General features: G+C 39.7%; 1 protein-coding gene across 1 annotated transcript in view; it reads right to left on the reverse strand.

Moving 5' to 3' along the window:
• LOC122808043 overlaps positions 1–22,103 on the reverse strand; it is a 272,522-nt gene extending 250,419 nt beyond the window's left edge. Inside the window, exons 1-2 of the mRNA XM_044079030.1 lie at positions 21,794–22,103; positions 20,268–20,582 (exon numbers count right to left, since the gene is read on the reverse strand). Of these exons, the coding sequence (XP_043934965.1) occupies positions 20,268–20,582; positions 21,794–21,839 (361 nt within the window). The 5' untranslated portion in view covers positions 21,840–22,103. The remainder of the gene's footprint in view (positions 1–20,267; positions 20,583–21,793) is intronic.
• Positions 22,104–22,642: the final 539 nt, after the last annotated feature.

Below are 22,642 nucleotides of genomic sequence, written 5' to 3' on the forward strand. Positions count from 1 at the left end.
TGTTTAAGGCATAAGAAAGGAATAATTTGTCTGACTTTCTTATTTCTTTAGTTCTGTGCAGGTAAAAATGCAATTGTCTATGAACGTCCAATTGGTGAAGTTTGTACTCTGCCTTGTTGCTATGATTTGGGAAGAACACAGGGAGATCTATAGATTGGTTTAAATTATTTTCTGAGCAGACTTTAGGAAGAAACAAAGGATTAGTCCTCAGAGCAACTCTGTCCTTGTGAAACACCAGGTACGGAGGATGAACACATAGTGTCTGGAGTTCTGAGACACACCTAGCTGAAGTGATAGCTACCAGAAAGAGTGTCTTCCAAGATAGAAACTTGATGGAGCAGGAATCTGCTGGTTCAAAAGGGGTCAGAATTAAAGAAGTTAGGACTAAATTAAGGTCCCAAGGGGGAGGAAGATCTCTCACTGGAGGTCTAAGAAGAGATGTTCCTCTCAAAAAAGCTTTACAGAGCTTATGAGACATAATGTTAGAATTTGACCAACCAATATGAAAATTAGAAATGGCCGTTAATTGTACCCTAATCGTAGTGGAAGTGGCCCCGGAGTGAAACAGTTGTGCCAGGAATTCCAGAATTTCGTGGAATGGGGCTGAGAAGGGATCCACATTCCTAGACTCCGCCCAACAAGAAAAACGTTTCCATTTGCTAGCATAAGTTTTTCTCATTGTAGACTTGTGAGAGGAGACGATAATCTCACATACTGCTGGGGAAATGCTGGGAAGCCTGGCTAAGATTGGAAGTGGAGCAACCAAGCTGTGAGCTGGAGAGTTTGTAGGGACTGATGCAACCCGCCTGACTGATGAATCAGGAGATCTGGAATTGGGTCCAGAGTCCAGAGTTTATCAAGAAGGTAATGGCGCAGGAACAGGAACCATATCTGTCGAGGCCAGTAGGGAGCAGTGAGGATCATTTTGCAACCCAATGATTTTGCTTTCTGTATGAGTTTCAGTATGAGTGGAAATGGAGGAAAAGCATAAAGTAGTCCCTGAGGCCAATCGTGGACTAGAGCGTCTCTGGGTTTGTGACCTGGAAGCAGAAGAAGGGAGAAGAACTTGCTGCATTTGCTGTTGAAGGGGGTGGCAAAAAGATCACAGCAAGGCTGTCCCCATTTGTGGAAAATAAGATCCACAACTTCCTGATTCAGAGATCACTCATGAGGCATGAGGATAGCTCTGCTGGGCCTGCCCGCTATGACATTGGATCTCCCAGGGATGTGTGTCACGATCAGAAAATGGTGGGAGAAAATCGCCCACTGCCAAAGTCTGAGTGCTTCTCGACACAGGGGGTAGGATCTTGCTCCACTCTGCTTGTTGATGTATCACACCACTGACATGTTGTCTGTTTGAATTGCAATGGTCCTGGAAGGAAGAGAGTCTTAAAGAGCTTGCAACGCTAGGAGCACGGCTCTCATTTCTAGGACATTTATATGCAGATGGTACTCATGAGGTTGCCAAGTGCCTTGGACTGTCCTGCCCAGATAATGCTCCCCCCACCCTATCAGGGAGGTGTCTGTCATCACTGTGGCTACCGGAGGGGGTTGTATGAAAGGTCTTCCCTGAGTAACTAATGGAGAGACCATCCACCAAGAAAGGTGTCTTTTGCATGCCTCCATGATAAGGATCATGTGAGACATGGGTAGCTCTTGGAAGGACCACTGTGTGAAAAGAAGCCACTGAAGAATTCTCATGTGGAAGCGCACTAGTGCGATTAGAAGAATGGCCACTGCCATGGAGCCTGGAGTTTGAAGGACATACCTGACTTGGATCCTTTTGCTCTGCATTAGAATTTGCACTTGTTGGCGAATTGTGGACACTCTTTCTAGAACATATCTCTTGTGTTTAAGTCTGCTCCTATGTAAGTGATTGATTGACAAGGCAACAAGGCAGATTTTTTGAAATTTATTGTAATACCTAGCTGGGTGCAGGATGTGATTGTATAATCCCGCGCTTGTAGGAGTTGATGCCTGGTGGTAGCAGTGAGGAGCCAGTCATCTAGATATGGAAACACCTGGAATCCTTGATGTCTCAGGTGAGCCGTGACCACTGCCATACACTTGCTGAACACCCTGGGGGCTGTGGTAAGACCAAAGGGCAGAGCTCCAAACTGGTAATGACGGGCCCCCACCCAAAAGCGAAGAAATCTCCTGGAGCATCTGTCCATCTTGATATGGTAGTAAACATCCTGAAGATCTATCAAGCACATCCAATTGTCCTGACCCAGAAAGGGTAGAATGGACTGTAGCATGACCATCCGAAACTTTGTTCTTTGTACAGAATTGTTTAGTCTGCTGAGATCCAGAATTGGTCTCCAGTCCCCTGTCTTTTTTGGTACCAAAAAGAACCTTGAGTAAGTTCCGGATCCGTGCTGGTCTGTGGGGTCTTCCTGGATGGCTCTTTTTTCTAGCAGTTTTGAAACTTCTATTACTGCTTGCTCCTTCAGATTGGGTGGCACATCTGGAAGGATTTTCTTTGACTGTAAGAGGGGTTGATGGAAGGGAATTTTGTAACCTCCAGATATAATGGACCATACCCATCTGTCTTTTGTTAAATTTAGCCAGGCTTTTGGGTACAGTGAAAGTCTTCCCCCAACTGCCTTCAGGGATGCTGGAAGGGCTTATCAGAGAAAGATTCTCTGTTGCCCTGGTTCTGCAGACCACCTCTGCCATGAGGGTGGCGTCTATGATTATTGTTTCCCCTCTGCCTCTGGAGGAAAAATCACTACGTGTATCAGGCAAGGCTCCCTGAGATTTATGGAACCACATTTTCCCACTCTTCTGACCCTTGGGGGAAGCTCTAGAGGGAGTGGAAAAATGGAGTCTCACAGCAGAGAGTGGCCCAAAGAGAAAGGCGCCACCAAAGGGGGTATTGGTGAAGGACGCTCGAAAGGGTTCTGCAAAGTGACACAGCCACATCCATGCATGCCTTCTAAGGGCTACACCCATGCTCGTGGCTCTACTTGCTCCATCGGCTGCATAGGAAATGAGCCTCATGGAGGAGTTAACTATATAATTAAGCATCGCTAGCTGGGAAGCTACTTTGGCTTGTGCTCCCTCAGCTGTAGGATCTGGAAGGGTATCTCCAAGCTCTTTAAGGAGATCCCTTTGAAGTTGAGTAAAATGACATAGATAGTTCAGTGACCTCATGGAGAAGGACGCTGAAGCAAACATTCACTTTCCGTAACTGTCCATCATCCTAGACTCCTTGTTAGGGGGATGAACAGACGAAGAGGTCTCTGCTAGCTCTTTTTTGGTGGCTGCTGCTACCACCTTGGCATCAATGTGCACACCCTTAGAAAGGAATTGCTTATCCTGGGGGCTGTAATAAATTTACTAGGTCTCCCCGGAGTTGGTTCCACTGTGTCCGGGGCTGACCAAGCCTTACGAGCCACTATGGACATAAGTGGGTCGAAAGGTGGAGAAACCCAGGAGATGGAAGGTTGGGAAGTGAAAGCATCCAGGAATACAGACTCATCCTCGGTAGGGGCTAGGGGATTCCAGTTCCCCCTCTGCCTAAGCATTTCCAGGATGTCTGAAAAGGAAACATCTTCAGAGGGGGATCTCGGGGACCCTTCTGATTCATCTAAGTCTGTATCAGAAGTGACAGACTCAGGGGAGTCAATGTGCTTCGTCTTGCACTTCCTTTTCCAAGGGGGCTCCTCTGAGTGATCAGGGGAGGCCTCAGAAGAAGAGGAAACACCCAATGGGGTGTCCTGGAGCCTTGTTTCCCCACGTTTGGGGTCTGGAGGAGGAGCAGAGGTTGGCACAGGCACTACAGGGGATGGAGCTGGTGGGGCCAGTAGTGCAGCTGACTCGGGGGACAGCACACTCCGCATGACCTCAAAGGTATCCCTGTCTCAAGGCAGAGAAAGCTCCGGTTTTGAAGAAATAGGAATCTTTCTCTGCACAGAGGGGGGTGGCTCTGAGGCAGATGTTGGAGCCGAGCTCACCTGCGATGATGCTATGAGAGGGAGAACGGGGTCAGACAAGGGTCAGATGCCACTTGCCCCCTCGGAGCCGACGAAGGAGCCTTGGCATCCAGATCCCTCAATGGAAGGTACCATCAAGGTAATCGGAGCCAACGTTAGAACTGAAGGGGATATGGTTATCCGAGCCGACGGTTCCACTACTCGAACCCCAACGAACTTCGGCTCCGAACTCATTGGAGTCAGAGGAGGAACATCAAGTGAAGTGGATGGAGCCGATACCTGTTGAGGAGGGCTGGACAATAATTTAGTTAGTGCCTGTGACTTTAGCAACCTACTGACTACTCTCTCTAGATCATGATCCGACAGCTTAGAGGATCGAGAGGAGTGAGAGGATTGGTGGCTACAGTCACTTTGAAGTAATGGAGACCGAGAAGCCAAATGCACCGACTCTAAAGAAGGGGACCTCAGCCTCTTGTGGCTCCACAATGGCTCCGAAGCAACCGATTGAGCTGATGGGGAGGTTGTCTTGTCGGTGCCAGCCAGAACCAACTTAGAAGGTAAATCCTGCACAGGAGTCGGCTCCGAGGGTGGAACCGACGGCTTAGTGGATTTTGGGGATTTCACTGGCTGTGAACTCTTTGCCAGTGAATCCTGGGGTTTTAACAGACCCCTAAGAATCAGTTTGTTCTTACGCTCCTGCAGGACTCTTGGACTAAAAGCATGGCAAATAGAACAAGAGTCCTGCAGGTGAACAGTGCTCAAACAGTAGACGCAACTAGTGTGCCCATCTGTCAGAGACATTTTCTGACAGCATGAGTCACACTTCTTGAATCCAGAAACCTTAGCTTCCTTAGACATGACCGTACCAAAAAAGGGAAGACTAAGTAAGTAAATACAGACAAAAAAAACTACTACACTAGACAAAGCACACCAGTACTATCTATAACTATGAAGGAAATTTAAGATATAATATAATTAAAGGTTTACTATCAAAATTGCGAACGGCACTACGTCGACTGTCATATACTCAAACATGGAAGTCTGAAATCGGTAATGTCGAAGACAAAATAATCAATCTAGGAATGGTTTTAACATGGGTCGAGGTAGGGGAGATGTTTGTAGTTCGGAATACTACTGAACATCTATCTCGACCCATGTTAAAACCATTCCTAGATTGATTATTTTGTCTTCGACATTACCGATTTCGGACTTCCATGTTCGAGTATATGACAGTCGACGTAGTGCCGTTCGCAATTTTGATAGTAAACCATAATTAAATATATATATATATATATATATATATATATATATTTTTTTTTTTATAATGAGGGAAAAAAGAAGTAGGAGAGCCTCTAAGTTAAACGTCTAACCTAGGGATGGGGGAGGGGTGGAGAACTCTCTAACTTCAACGAGTTCTGTCAAAAAATGTAGAGACTATAGAAAATATAACTACAACACGTATAACTAACTCTAAAATAGAAAGGATACTGGAAAATTTTAATTCTAAGGAAAGTTTACACAAAAAGTTAAATATACAAGCCTGAGCCAGAAAAACGACACCCTCGCAGCTGAAGCAGTAAATGATGTCTGGATAGCTATCGCTAGGCATTATGGGATAAGGGGTAGCCTTAAGCCAGTAAACAGCTCTCGAGCTGTTGTAGATGGCCGAGTCGGAGCCGATCCCAAACAGCAAAATGAAGGCGAGATAGACAACTTAACATTAATAGCCCTAAAATATAGTGTTCAACTTGTTTTCATGTATGCATTCAGTTTCAGGGAAACACAGTTCATTAGACGGGAAAAGATAATCTTGCTGGCTAAGCATGAGATGTGTGAAATACAGAATGTTCCTTTCTCAAGGGAAAGATAGGTGTACTTGCAATGGAATGCGAAATAAAGAGGCACATGCAAGACAAGGCTGGCTTGGAAACCAAGGCTAAATAGGCATGTAAAACATTACAGGGTAATCGGTATTATTAGAATATACTTTAGACACAGTCAGGGAAGTCAGTAGTTAGCTTTGGATGGAGTATCTTTTCACTACAGACACTCAGGCATGAGTACAGAAGTCAGATAAAATATCCGTACTATTCAGGAGGAAAAGACTGTTTCAGCTGATATTATTCAGGAGAATCAGTGTATACATGCAGAAACTCTGGATATATTTATCAGAACTGTTACTGTTATCCAGCTTTCCAGAATGTCTACAGACTGCTATTGTTTATCAGCACTGTTACTGAAGATAGTATTTAGATATTGCTATTAACTGAACTACAATGTTTGCAGACTTTATTGAGAATGTACAAAAAGATTTGGCCCATAAAGGACAGACTGGCACCAGTTCAGCACAATTAACAAATAAAGACTTTCATTCTAATCTCCTTTCACTTGTTTGCAGTTAATTCTAGTATAATACAATCTTATCAATTCTTACACCAACAATACAAAAAATAAATTGCCAGAAAAACAAATATCATAGTCCATGAAAAAATAGCATTGATCATTGAAATTGCTACACCTAGAAATTATAGTGTCTCCTGTATAGAGAGACACAAAGTCATAAAATATCAGGATTTGCAAGAAGAAATGAAACATGAGCAATGTGGGAGAAAGATACCCAGACAATCCCAATAGGGCCAAGTCCTTGCCTGTCTGGAGTGAAATGTGAAATAGGCCTCTTCCTGGCACCTCTGTGTATGGATGTGACAGGAGATTCTGCTATATCTGAATAGGTTGCCTCTTCATTGTGAAGTTCACCCTGTGCAGTAGAAGCAATTGTTCAGCTGCATGGTATTTCCTCCATGAGGTAATGACATATCCTCATTTCGTTCAGTGTCTGAGCACATGTCACTTCATAATCCACCTGTTGTGGTATGGATGGCCCTGCCAGTACACTTTGTGACTCTGTCACTTTCCTCAGACTGTCTCATGAGAATGACAGCCATGGCATCATCTTCGACAGCCATCCTGTTGTCAACATCAGCTTACTGTAGTAAGTCAGAGGATGAGTTGGTCTGTGGTCCTTACCATGTGAGGAGATATGTAAATATGTAGATAATGTGACCTATGGCAGGGTAACATTTTTTATATGTAGCTATTATGACAGAACTTATCATACATTGCCTTCAGATTTTCTCATGCACCTGATGTTGATACCTGATGATGAAACATACATTAATAGATTCATAGGTTCATAAGTAAGTACTAGGCTAGGGGCCCTTGTGAATCATTTTATGCCTAGCCAATTTTCTTTTCAAAAGTAAGAATCAAATCCTATTATGTTGTATATTTGAGGTAAACACCCTAACCATTATACCAACCCCCTGAGAACATGTCTTTCAGTAAAATATATTGTGGCATATTGAAGTAAAATAAGGTACAATAACTAAACTTCACACTGTCCAGCTAAGATTGTTATAGGTCTCTGAAGGTACTGGTGTCAATACCACCTTTAATGATGCCAGTCACATCCTCATCTGCATCCTATTCATCACCATTTATAGATAGAAGGGATTCCTTGTATGGAGTTAAAAGCTAGAGTTGGAAGGGTCACTACCAGTGCTACTACAGGCAATTGCATTCTGCGTGCCTTTTGTCCCCACATATCCCACTATGTCATCAGATTTTTTCCTGCACTTTGCTAGGGTATAGTTCCTTTCTCTTGCAACATTAATGCCAACCCTTACTTAATTCCACTCCTTAAAGCTCTCTGCCTGGTCGTCCACCCTTTCCCAAGAAACATTTCCCAATGTCCTCAAAGCATCCATAAGGATTTGATTCTCCCCAAAACTAAAGTTGTCTCTCCTGTGTCTTGCTCCTCGCTGCTGATTCAAGTTGTAACCTACAATCAAATATTGTGACAAAAGTGGCAGTGACACCTGTCATCCTTTTTTGCTTTTAGTAAATGCGGATCATGGATGATATTGTAACAGAGAAGAAGAGATAAATGGTGATATGAGTACAACATCCATTACTAATTCTAATTCATATTTTCCAGTGTCATTGTTAAAATTGCCTGTGCTGTGTTATCCTCTGGTTCTTTGTGCTCACAGTGAGGGTGTGGTAGTCAGTAGTTTAATGTATTTAATTCAGTAATTCATATCACCTGGAATTAATTACTTCTCACCTGCCCTTTACCAATTGACAGTGACAATTGTTTACAGTGAGCCCCTTATCACATGCAGACAGCAGTAAAACTAGCACCTTGCACATTCTCAGTCATATCTTTCATAAGCCACGAAAACAGTAGTATCTGTCAAAGTTTACTAATAAAAATAAAACTACTGTTCAACAGATGAGGATGAGTGCCACAGATTGCTGTTTTTTCCTACTTACTTCTGCTTATCCCTGGTGTTCATAAATATTTTTTTCACTTATTGAAGCCTAAAAGGGTGGACCAAAATAAAATGGCATATTTAGGGACTGATTTGAGAACATATTATACAAATGAGGCTCATCCATGCTGAGCTCTGTGAATTGCATTGCGGCGCATATGGCTTGTTGTGGGCTAGCTGTGCTTACCTCCTGAATGTACATAACTGTCAAGCATGTTTCAGGCACATTCCAGCATGGCATACCATGTGCATGTTATGCATGCACCTCTAAGACTGGCAATGATAGATTAAACTCTGTCACACACTGCTTTCACTTCACCTAGTTTTAATTTCCCATCATAATCCCTAGCAAACAATACAAAATCTATCCATAATCTACAACAAGGGGAGAAAATGTCACAACATACAAAAAGGTTCATAGGTTCATAGGTAGGTACTAGGCTGTTGGCCCTAGGTCCTATGCAAGCCTAGCCATAACGATTCCCTGGCTATTGCTTCCCACAAATATTTACTTTCTCTGGACCCATGTCTAGCATGGCTACTGATGTGATCCTCAGGGTGAATTTCCTATCTCCCATCCAATCATCAAGTTTCTTCTTGAAGAGGGCCATTGAGGCACTCTGCCTGACATGTATGGGGAGTCTGTTCCAGAGTATGGGGAGTCTCTGGGTCAGGAACCTATCCCTCCAGCATGTTCGAGTCATTGTGAGGGCAAGGTTAAGATCCCTGGAGCATGTGGCTCAGAGGGATTGGGATTTCTTTAAGTGTAGCATGTCCAAAAACTCTGGATTTGACATGGCCTTGTATGTTAGGCAGAGATTGCCTCTGAATAGGTGATATGTGACAGAGTATAGCTGGAGTTTCTTTAGACATTCATCATAAGGCATCTACTTTAGGCCTGTGATTCTTTTAATGAGGTATTTCTGTGGCCTTTCTAATTGTTGCAGATGTCTTGTGAGGTACATACCAAATGAGGCATTGTATTCTATAATGGGTCTAATGAGTGATGAGTATAGAGGGACAATGACTTCCTTTTTTCTGGATGAAAAGCCCTTAGTGATGAGGTGTGCCACATAGATAGATTTTCTAACTGCTGTGGCTATGTGGTTATCAAAGGTGAGACCACTGTCCACCTGTGTCCCTAGGTCTCTTATCACACTTTTAGTGTTTAGTGTACTGCCACCTATGTGATACTTCACAGGTACGTGGTTTTTCCCAAAGGGGACAACTATCCATTTTGTGGCATTTAGCTTGAGCCCATGGCTCTGGCACCAGGCATATGTTTCGGTAAGTCCCGATTGTAGTATATCCACATCATTTGGGGAATCAATAATGGTTCCCAGCTTGCAGTCATCTGCGAACTTTGTAAGCCAAAGTCCCTTAGTCTTGGCCTGCACTTCAGAGAAGTAGATGCCAAACAAGAGTGGTCCTAGGACAGAACCCAATGTTACACCACTTGTCACTTGTCTGGAGCTGGACTTGGAGTTGGCTACTTTTACAATGTGTGTTCTGTCAGTAAGCCAGTTTGCAACTCATCGAGTGATGTAGGGATTAATGCCTAGCTTAGCACGTTTAGCTATAATTCCAGAGTGGGAGATAGTATCGAATCCTTGGCAAGGTCCAAGTAGGCTGCGTGAATCACCTTACTCTCATCCATGGCTCTGGAGACTGATTCGAAGAAGTCAATCAGGTTCAAGAGATCGGCCCATCATGAACCGAAACTGGGTGGAGTCCAGTGTTTGAAGGTTACCAATGTCTTTGTTTATAAGTTCCATGATAATACGTTCCATGGCCTTGCAGATCAGGCTCATCAGATTGATGGGATGGTAGTTCCCAGGATCAAAAGTGGATCCCCCCTTGTAGAGTGGGATGACTGTAGCTGTGTGCCAATCTGCGGGCACGAAGCCTGAGGTGAGGCTATGATTAAACATGACAAATAGGTGAGGTACCAGTTAATTTTGTAGTTCATGCAGTACACAGCCTGGGATGTTGTCTGGTCCATGCTGTATTCTTGGCTTTGGAGAGTGTGGTTTTTACATGAGTGGCATTCTTTCAGTACTGAGATGGGCCCTTTAGGGGGTGAGAAGGGGGTGAAGTTGGCACTGAATCTATCTGCCAGGATACTGGCAATATCCTTGGGATCAGTATATCTAGTGCCATTCTGTGGTAGCTCAGAGCAGATCTGAGTATTGCCATTTAGATTCTTGACATAGCTATAGAATGCCTTGTTGTTATCTTTGGAAGCTTTGGCAATTTTGTTTTCTTAACTAGCTTTGAAAGATTTTTTTGAGGAATCTCAGCTTTTTACTGAGGCTGGTGAGGGAGTTTTTTTAATCCTGGGTTCTTTCTCTTTTCTGCAACAGTTTCTTCCTTCTGTTGTACATCTTGTTTATGCCAGGGGACCACCAGATTGGCTTCATTTTTTTAGAGGACAGTGTCTTGGCTCTATTTGGGATGGCTTGATCCATGCATAAGTGAATGTGCTCATACAGCACCTTAGTGTAGGATTCAGCAGTTGAACTTCCAGTTCCCATCTGCATGGGTCTCATGAAGTTTGTTACTTCTGACTTGAGAAGCATGAAGTTGGCTTTGGAGAAGTTTTTTATGGATGTTTCCTTAAAAGGGGGTGGGGTGGGATGTGAATGTCGAGGGTGATTAGCTTATGGTCTGATCTGACCAATGAGGGGTGACCACTGGTGTGGAGCATCAATCTCACATGTTGGTAATGATCAGGTCTAGAATATTGGTACCCCTGGTGGGACTATGAATTAGTTGCTCTAATGTGTTGGAATTTATGAATTCCAAGAACCGTTGTGCAAAGGTGTTGGTACAGGAGTAGTTTTCCCAGTTAATGGCAGGGTAGTTGAAATCACCCATTATTAGGGTATTTGGTTGTATCTTAATATTTTCCAGTATGTTTAGAAAGGTGCAGTGAGAATCTTGGGGCATGGTGGGGGATCTGTAGCAAGCTACAATTTGTATTGCAGTCTTACCTAGTGTTAGTTGCACCTGGAGAATTTCAGATGCATTGTGTTGGGTAACCAGCCTGGAGGTGTGAATATCCTTGGTGAATATGGACACTCCTCCACTTTTAATGTTTTGGTCCTGGTGTGGTGGCCGAAAAGTGTGGTATGAGTTGCAGCCTGGTATTGCAGGGGTGCTCTCTGGAGCTTTGATCCGGGTCTCAGTTACTGCACAGATATCGATGTTCTCCATTTTTAGGAGAGCCTTGAGAGAGTGCATCTTGAGGTTTAGACTTCTAGCAGTGAGTAGCATTACCTTCAGATTTTGCTTGTTTGTACCCATTATGGTGGTAGTTTTGTCCTTTGAACCTTGCCTAAAAAAAGGCACTATGGGGTGGCAAGAGCCTTAGCCAGTTACCTGAGTCCCAGGGGCAACAGGTGCAGACCATCTCTTGCAAAACATCATGGTTTATTGATCATGTTGTCCCAGGCAGACAGATACTGGATCCCCTTTGAATGACACCAGAAGCTTAGCCAATTACTGAACTCAATTCATTTTGTCCTTATACTGCGGTATCATTCTGGGTGCTGGCAGAATGCTACTCAGGGCTAAGGTCATACCTGTCTGGGCTACCTGATCCAAGAGCTCTTCCATGTCTCCTTTCATGTAGTCCAAGGAGATACATCTCAAGTCATTCACTCCAACATGGACAATGACAGAGTCATATTTGTACCTGTTGAGGAGTGACTTGAGTGCATGCGTTATGTGGTGGATCCTGGCACCCGATATGCAACTAACTTGTAATTTTCTCCTTGTTCAGCCTGGTGAGTGGGACATCAGTGTGCCTGACTACAGAGACACCTATGACTAAAGTGTTGGGTATGTTGTTTTGCCTTAGGGGCTGCTGTTGGGTTGCACACTGGTGTTGAGAGATATGTGATGCTTTGGTTGTGTTTGAGAGTGGTGTTTGTTTATGTTTCAGCTTTGGAGGTCCTTGTTGCTTGGGCAGGTTAATGTTAAGAGCCTCCACATATGTGGGTTTTACAGAGTGGTCATGATATCCTTTAAACAAGTGAAGCAGGAATGATTCAGCATGTATTAACACCCTTAAACAAATGTAAAACCACAACTGTGATATCACAATCAAAGAATATTAGCAATTTCTTAAACAAACAAACAAAAAAAAAGAATAAAACACTGCCCGAGACAAACCTCTGTCCTACTACTACAGGCAGGAATATTTACATTTCTTTACCCAAGTAAAATGGAACTGGAAAAATAGAAATGCATGAAACTACATATTCTGCTATGACACCAAACCTTTGCACTGCTATCAGTTCAATAGGTAGCTCTGTATGAGTATATGGCATAACGATGACACACCACAGGGGTGTGGTTCATATTGAAGCATCCCTTGTATCAGACTTATACACATCATTCTTTTACTGGCACTTCAAAAGGATAGCCCAGGCTCGAGCCCCAAGCTGGTCTTACAAGAAGACCAAAATTTTCCTCTACCTACTGCAGGAGTCATACCTGCTAAAGTTGGATCAGGCAACAACAGGTTCTGGACAGAAGAAAATTAATATTTCACAGGAGTTAAGGATCACCTGTCATATCTGACATGCACCCCATCTCCCAGAGAGCAGTGTAGGCACAGACACAATGACCTGCTGAGATGGAGGAAGGACCAGCTAGCCAGAGGGGTTTCTGGGGTCAAGGAAAAAAGGCCAGATTTCTATCTTGATTACTATGTTGTATTTCGTATACAGTATGGTAAAATATATGTACAAGTAGCTTTGTAGTTGTGTTTCTCTTAATATTTATCTATGCAGATATGTATAGGTACACATATAGGCACACAGATGCACCAGATAGACACACACATACAAATTTATCATATGTGTCTATTTGCACACATATGTATATATATATATATATATATATATATATATATATATATACACACACACACACACACACACACACACACACACACACACACACACATACACACACACACACACACACACACACACACACACACACATGCACATGCACACACACACACATACAGACACACACATACATACCTCTCAACCTTTTAGAGCAATAAATCTGGACAATGCCATAAAACCATAAATAAAAGTGGGACAAAGGCACAAAAAGGGACAATTTTTAAATATTGCTCTTACAAACTTAGAAAGTTGATAGAATAACAGGTTTAGCATTTTAGCATGAATTTTCTGAAGGGGAGTGAAGTCTGAAAGTCATATTTCATTGAGACCAAGTGGGGTTTGAATGCAATGGGTAGAATGATGGGGGAAGGTCCTCATACTTTCTTCCTTCCTATTCCTCTTGTTGGAGTTTTGCCTGACACATACTTACTTTAAATGGGAGAAACAATTTTGTATTCAGAAAAGAGGCACTGCAATGGGGGTGGCATTTGCCCCTTCATATGCAATAGTCTATATGGAAGATTTTAAAAATCGCTTCTTGTACACAAATACATTTTTCATGGAAAATGTTATATACTATGGAAGATTTATTGATGATATAATTTTCATATGTAAGGATAAAAAGGTGTTTTTTTTGAAATTCATGGAAGTACTAAATAAAACGGCAGATGGTTTGAAATTCACATATCAAGTTAATAGTACTAATATCATGTACTTGGATGTGGAATTTTATGTGAATAGGGAGAATTCAATACATTTTAAACCACATAGAAAAGAAACTGCAATAAATAATTTTTACATGCAAAAAGTATGCATCCCCACTCCTAATTAAAGCTTTGCCAGTAGGAGAATTTAAATGTATGTATTTGAATTCATCTGAAGAAGGATTAAAGCAAACATATCTTATGGGTGGCTATGAAAGGTTGAAATGTAGGAGATATAAAGAAGATTTATTACAGTGTTTTGGGAATTCAAGAAATGTAGTAAAGAGGAAAGATACAAAGGAAATTATGTAAGACAAAGAAGAAAGGAGTGTGAAAATATAGATAAGATTGAAGTAAGGGAGGAAAAACTATTTTTGTGACAAAATTCTCACCATTCTGTGATGTCGTGGAGAGCATTATCAGGAAATTTTGGTACGTGGTTAAAGAGGATGTGAGTATAGGACATCTTTTCCCAGACCATGTATCTTTTTTGTATGGTCGATACAGCAATTTAAAAGAAATATTGAGTGGTGATGGCAGGGAAACTATCACTACTGATAGAATGGGTACGCATTCATGTGGGAACTGTACAGTTTGTGATAAAGTTAAAAATCTTAATGGTTGGAACATAAATTGCAGATGATATATGGCCAAAGAGGTTTTTCATTGCAATTCACAGGGGGTTATTTATATCATAGGATGTGGGTGTAAAAAGACCAAATGGTATATTGGGCAAACTAAAAGGAAAGTCAAAGTGAGAATTATGGAACACCTTGGTGATATAAGGAAGGGAAACATCTTAAGTCCAGTAGCAAGACACTTTTTATCTGCACATGGCGGGAGTAATAAGGATTTTTTCTTCAGCGTATTAGCACTTCCCTTTATGGTAAATGGAAGAAATTTTAAAAATTAATTAAGTAAATGAGAATGTAAGATGATACATTTTAGAACTCTTCAACCGAGGGGAATGAATATTGACAGTAATTTAACTTTTTAGAATATCTAACATAATAAAAATTATACAAATTTTAAAATATGGTGCAATGAAGTAAGCTTTGGCATACACTGTTTTAAAACAATGTAATGCACAGGCTGGTGAAATAAGGAGGTACTTGTTGCTTTAAATGTGTAATTGATGTAAACTGATGTTAATGGAATTGTACTTTTGGGATGACTATATAAATGGGATGATGATGTGATGAGAATTATTCCTTGAAGGTAAAAGGCCAAGGCACCAGAATAAATATAATTGAGAAACTTTCCACCTCAGTGTTGTGCTGTTTCGACACCTGCTCGTTTTTTATGTTTATGCTTTTTGTGGAACTGGCTTGGAGTTGTGGTGGCATGTTTACCATATTTTTCCAGTTACAATGGGTGATGTTTCCATGGGGGTTTTGTCACAGGGCTGAGACTTTATGAAATCAGCATGATTGTACATACTTACCTGATTTACATACACGCACAGGACTGCTTTTAGTTGACTGCCCTTGCACATATGTTTAAATGTACTAAATCAGCACCAGAGTTACTGTGCTTCTTTTTCTTTTATTTACAGTACAAAAAATAAAGGCATAGTGGTTTCTCAATATTAGTATGAGAATATTTAAAAAAGACAATTGAAAATCCTATAAATTAAAAGTCATACAAAGAGAAATTTCAGCAGATAAATTTGTAGTAAAAACAGGGTAATAGTTTATTATATGTATAGAAATACTTATTCTAAATGACATCAGTAGAAACTAAAAACTTTCTATAGTGTATTTTCCCTAACTGCAACTCTTTAAAGTGACAATCTTTTTTAATTTATAAACAAAATTTACCTCCAAAGCCTTATTTCATAGATACTATTCACAACTGACTTTACAAAGAAGTTCACATTTTTCAAATGGTTCTTAATAGTAGCATGTTTGGAAAGGCATTATAATAAAAATGAGACTTTCAGAACCTTAGCATGTAACATTTTTTGTAAATGATAGCTGCAGAGAACGTACAAGAACCATTCTGATTTAAACTGTTCCCCAGAGCTATAATGCGCAGTTGTGATTCATGATACAGCCACTAAAATATTAAGAATCCATTCTTACCTATCCAAAGATGATGAATGGCTTTTGATTAGTTTGCTGAAAAGCTATAATTTGACTGACTGAGAAAAACAGCAAAAGAGATCTCTCTTTTGGGAATATTACAGTGAGTGTCAGCTGACTGAATGAATTTTTCTGAAATAACTTTCACAGACAGTGGAATTTTCTCTTTTCTCCACTATTTTGTAACCTTGAGGTGATATGTGTGTCTATGGAGTGTGAATGTCCCATCTTTCCTTCCACATGGGAAATACAGGGGGATCGAACACCGCTGCAAAAACAATTTACCTCAGAAGTTTAATGAAAGATGTTTTAGATTTGTTATCAGTCTGTCATCAATTCACTATAACAGATGCCAATAAATTGAAACCTTACCCCAAGCTGTGATGGCCTTGGATTTAGTTATAATAAGAGCAAAGCACAGTGAGCACAGCCTACTGCAAGGAAAATAAAAACACCTTCTGCCCCATAGAAAAGTAAAATGACAATAAGCTAAATATGTTTATGACTTTCTACACTAAAAATGTGTGTTCATCAAAACAGCTTTCATTAAAAAAAATCTCTACAATTGTTTGATATCTTCTAGTAAGAGTCACTACAAATATTCAACATACAGCTTTTAAGTCCTGACATTGATCCCAACAACCTGGCACTGAAGTAGTTGACATGGAGAAGGAATATAATGACATTTCAAAAGCTAGCATCTTACTTCCCTCAGGAAGAGAGAATAATGTGTTGGGGAGGATGGCCCTTGCCTGCTGACATACAATATTGTACCATTTAGCACTGCTTGCATTAAGAAAGATGACATTTGCCTGCTAACATAATGCATTGTAGCATTTAGCGCTGCTTGCATTAAGAAGGATGACATTTGCCTGCTGACATACAGCATTGTAGTATTTAGCACTGAAGGATGACATTTGCCTGCTGACATAATGCATTCTAGCATTTAGCACTGCTTGCATTAAGAAGGATGACATTTGCCTGCTGATGTGCATTGTAGCATTTAGCACTGCTTGCATTAAGAAGGATGACATTTGCCTGCTGACGTGCATTGTAGCATTTAGCACTGCTTGCATTAAGAAGGATGGCCTTTGCCTGCTGACATACAGTATTATAATATTTAGCACTGCTTGCATTAAGAAGGATGACATTTGCCTGTTGACGTGCATTGTAGCATTTAGCACTGCTTGTATTAAGAAGGATGACATTAGCCTGCTGACATACACCATTGTAGTATTTAGCAATGCTTGTATTAAGAATGATGGCCTTTGCCTGCTGACATACTGCATTGTAGTATTTAGCAATGCTTGTATTAAGAATGATGACATTTGCCTGCTGACATAAAGCATTGTAGCATTTAGCACTGCTTGCATTAAGAAGGATGGTCTTTGCTTGCTGACATACAGCATTGTAGTATTTAGCAATGCTTGTATTAAGAATGATGTCCTTTGCCTGCTGTCATATACATTGTAGCATTTAGCACTGCTTGCATTAAGAATGACGGCCTTAGCCTTTGAGATTTAGTTTCAAAAACAAAAAAGGAAGTAACACAAAAATGAGTACAATTAATACACTGCTAGCTTCCTTTCCAAAGCTCACTCCAATGTCCAACAGAATTTCAATGCCCCTTGAATATAATTTTTTTTTATTTTGTTTTGTTTCTCTCTCTCTCTCTCTCTCTCTCTCTCTCTCTCTCTCTCTCTCTCTCTCTCTCTCTCTCTCTCTCTCTCAATGCAAGGCCGTGAACAAATAGTACTTAGAGGCACTAGCAGTTGTGCAGGCTTAGGTAATTCTATTTGTTTTAACATTACAACAAAGCCAATAAAGCAAGACTGTGATGATCATTTTAATGCCTTCTTGAAACTGAATTGTGAGCAGTTCAGTTTTCTTCTGTTTTTAAAGCAAATGCCTTTGTAAAATCATAGCTGAAACAATATTGTACCACTTACATTATAAAAATGAAGCAACCATCAGCTCATAGTTAATTATAGTTTCTTCTCAAAATGAAACATTTAGATTTCTATAAAAGAAGAAGTGCATCTAATGGTTAAAAAGGAGATAAGGGAAGCAGAAAAGGAAAGAAACTACAAAATTGAGATTAGAAAAACAGAATGAATGCTCTTGCTTTAACATGCTCAAAATGCACACAAGGAAGATTGGAGTGGTAGGAAAGTTCCCCGCCATCACAATGCCAGAACCAACACCTGCTTAGCAATACTCTAAATCATTCTGACAAGCCCTTCCTTATAAACCATGACTTAGCAGTCCATTACCTATAGTTACATAACAGGGCCAATATTACTGCAGGGTAAAGACAGTACCAGCAATCAAACCATGGTCATCATTTGGGCAATCACCACCTTATTGGCACAGATGTTATTATAAAAATTCCATCTTGTAAGTTTCCTTTAATATAATATGCAAGTATAGCACTCCACAAATATACTTTTGATTTCTAACTTTTAGTAATGACTATCACTTCAGAAAAAAATGACACAATGGCATTCAACTTTTACTTTGCCTATTGTTATCCATCAAACTGGTAAAAGAACTGGATCCCAACCTGCTCGACCTGACAAGTAAATCTATATTAGTTCTTTTTCTTCACCTATCTAGAAGAACTTGACTGTGTGGCTCCAAAAGACGTCTACAGTCACAAAAATTCTCTCAGAGCACCTCCAACAATCTGTAAAGCCCCACCCAAAATACACCATGCTAATCCACTCAGTACAGAAAAAAAATGATGCCAACATTGCTAACTAAACTACCTATGTTAAGTGCAATCTTGTAGACTGGCTAAGGACAACAAAGGAAAGACATCAAGACATCCAACAATATTACAATAGGTTGATTTTTCATTTGATTAATCTGTTCAGCCTCACATATATACACACAAACACAGAGACAAACACACACACGCGCACACACACACACACACACACACACACACACACACACACACACACACACACACACACACAGTAAAAATGCCATAGTTTGCATGTGCAAAAGTTTAAAAATGCATTTTATTGCATTTTGCCAATATTTGCATGTGTGAGATCACTGTATAGTGGGGATTGGGAATTTCCTCTTTCCTCACTGTAATGCAATTTCAGAGCTGGTATAAGTTGCAGGTGGTGTTAGAGGGTACAGGAGGCTGTAAGAATGTGTTTGTATTTTGATTTCTTTCAGATGTAGTGAGTTTTGATTGTTTTTTTCATGCTCTGTCACTTCACATATACTAATATAATACATATACATACATACATGCAAGCAGTCAAAAACACCATAGTAGACTTCAAACTTCCAAATAATGGATGATTACATTATCAAATTCTGAAACTGTTTTCAAAACACAGCTATACTAATCTGATAAATGTTTCTTAATATTTCATTTTATGCTGCTTAATATTCAAAACAAGATATTGTAATAATTTTCTTCAATAATGTTGACTATTCTATTACTTTCTCAAGTCTAAATATTCTTACTATAGATTTTAAGGCATTTGCTTCAGCTTAGCACTGTTTGTTCATCTCTTTTAATTTAATGACCTCTCTTAGTAAGTGTCATGTTGGAAGCCAAGAGGTACAATAGAACAATTGCCAGAATGGATATTTCTGTCAGTTAGATGTACTTCTTCTTTTATAATAACCTAAATGTTTCGTTTTAAGAAGAAACTTGTAATTAATTATGAGCTGATTGCTGTTACTAAAAATAGTACAATTTAAATTCCAGTTATTCTGTGGCTGAAACTATGTATTTCATGAACTCTTCTGTCTCTTCCTAATCAATTAAAATTGAACAACATATTTTATTTTCAGTTTTGATATATTATTGGTAATATTTTTGTTTTAGTTTTTTCACCTGGTCTATGAAACTTAGATGACACATATTACTTTCAGTTTTGGTGCATTATTGGAAATATGATTGTTTATGTATATCTAAAATCTATCACAAGAATATTCTTAGAATTCTTACAAAATATTCTAAATCAAAGTAATGCCCCTAAATGGTTAGCTTTAGCTCAGTATATCATCAAATAAATTCTGCATACGTTTGTGTTGACATTAGCAGAAAAGTAAAAGTTATTATTACTTTCTAGTGATTTGGTTTAGTATACAGATACACACACACACACACACACACACACACACACACACACACACACACACACACACACACAAACACAGTTACAAACTTACAAATGCATGCACACACATGCACTCTTTACTGGATAAAACTGTGATATTTTGCAAATAAATGAGCGCTCATCAGTTTGCTTACCTGTGACAATCACTTTTGTCCCAGTTCCAAAGAAGAATTTTTGGTTACCTACACAGTAAATACAATAATATGTTCCTGAATCTTTCCACTGTACATGTTGTATTTGCAATGTAGTGATATTATCTGTCGGTTTATTTGGTGTAGTAAACCTTTCTGTTGGATTTACTCTGTAAAAGCTTCCATTTAGCATTTGTATATACCAGTAAATGTCGCTAATAGGTAAACGTTCACGTTCGGTATCACACAGGATAGATACAGACTCACCAGCACTGACCTTTACAAACTTTGGTCGCTGTACTAGTTGTGCGCTCAAAGCTGAAAAAAATATAAACAGAAAATGTCAACTACAGCAGTGTTACCATTAGCTATTTCAGAGGACAAGCAATTACGTATCACATTTGTAATTACAAATATAAATCAACAAAATGTGAGCCAAAATTTTTAGTTTGCATTTACACATTTTGTAGCCTATTCTATGGGTAAGATAGTTTACTGAGGGAACAAGTAGCTTGGTTGACAGTTCTTTCACCAAGTGCATGTAGAGTGAAGTCATCTGTCTGAAACAACTTTTACTAACTACAGAGTTTTCTCATCTCCACCACTGTGCAGTCTTGGATTAGTTTTATACATGCACACACACACACACACACACACACACACACATATATATATATATATATATATATATATATATATATATATATATATATATATATGTTTGGAGAAGTGTTACCCCCACATGGAGGTGCATGAAGCCCCCTAAAAACCTTCTAAGGTTCACCAAAAAGTTTGCTGACCATTTTTTCATATCTATCAGGATTCAATGAAAGAGTTGTTGATAGATTGACATGAGCCCCATTACTGACAAGTTCTCTTAGATTGTTATTGTAAGTAGACTTGACTTGCTTGTACTGTAATGATGATATGAACTATTAGATATATCTATAATGAATTAAAGCATATGACTCAAGACAACGGAGAGCACAGCACAGATCAAACAGTTGGACTGCTACTTCTGAAGAAATAACAGTAATATAATTTTACTAAAAATAGTAACATTTTAATTCCAGTTACTCTGTGGCTGAAACTATAGAAAGGTGTATTATTTCTCATGACAGACTATTCTGAGTATGTCTTGAAGTGAATTTACTACACTGTTGATTAAAGAAGATTTAAAGGTGAGGAGCTCATATTTAATATGTAATACAAACCTGGTAAAGATATATAAATACTTAATACAATAACTGTTGAAGTACCTAACTGATAAAAAGGTATATGAAGTATAGAAAGATACACATGCACACTTGTGTGTGTGTGAATGTGTGTGTGAGAGAGAGAAAGAAGGGAGAGAGACAGAGGCTGTGTGTGTGTGTGTGTGTGTGTGTGTGTGTGTGTGTGTGTGTGTGTGTGTGTGTGTGTGTGTGTGTGTGTGTGTGTGAGAGAGAGAGAGAGAGACGCATAGGATTTAAAATGTCATCATTTTAAACAACTACAAAGAAATGACAAACAGGCTGAATATAACTTACCTAAAAAACAGATATTAAGTAATGCCATGTGAGTACTTCCAAACATGATGCAAACTTTGTTGACTGCAAACAGTTCTGTAACAATCCACCTAGTGTGTGACTAAAGGAAGTGAAAGATAGAAGCTGGCCTCTAGCTTCCAGTCTGTCAAATAATTATTTATAGAAAAATGTGAAAATACTTGCCAATAACTCTGTTTTATTATTGAAAATGAACATGATGCTTGAAATTCAGCTAGTACTACCAAATGTTTCTTCAACAAAGAAGGCGGTAGTTGATATATGAGAATAGTTAGTTATTTTAATACAGATTTGCAAAGCATATTAAACCAAGGATGTAAATAGGGTAAAAGAGATTCAGTGCTTGATTGCTGCACAGCTCAGGTTTCTAATCATTACACCACATCTCTAGTTTAATCACACCTCCTCTGTGGTTACAGGCTACTTCAGCCTTTTGGTGAAATAAAACTCTGTCAAGCATGTGATACTAAAACATGTTTGACAGTTACTATAAAATACAATGCTGTTCACATCAGCTGATGCATTCTATATTCTCATGTCTGATAGCATTAGAACAAATATTACATAGCTAGTGACTCAGTGGTGCAATGAATAGTGCATTGAAATTTGGTAACATGGTAGGAGGCATTCAAAGGTTGTATCCCACGACAATTAGCTTTCCTCTGGTAATTGGTGCAGAGGATTAAAGCTGTGAAATGTAATTCTTGTAGTACAGGGTTTGATTCCCTTAGCCTTCTTTTGCTCACAGTGTGACCTTGAGCAAGTCATTTAACCACACAGTAGTTGGAAGCTACTGGGAACCTAAGCTAGGCTCCTCAATGATTCCATGGA

The sequence above is a fragment of the Protopterus annectens genome, chromosome 8.part0 (assembly GCF_019279795.1).
Source record: "Protopterus annectens isolate FY-2018-M chromosome 8.part0, PAN1.0, whole genome shotgun sequence".
Lineage (NCBI taxonomy): Eukaryota > Metazoa > Chordata > Ceratodontiformes > Protopteridae > Protopterus > Protopterus annectens.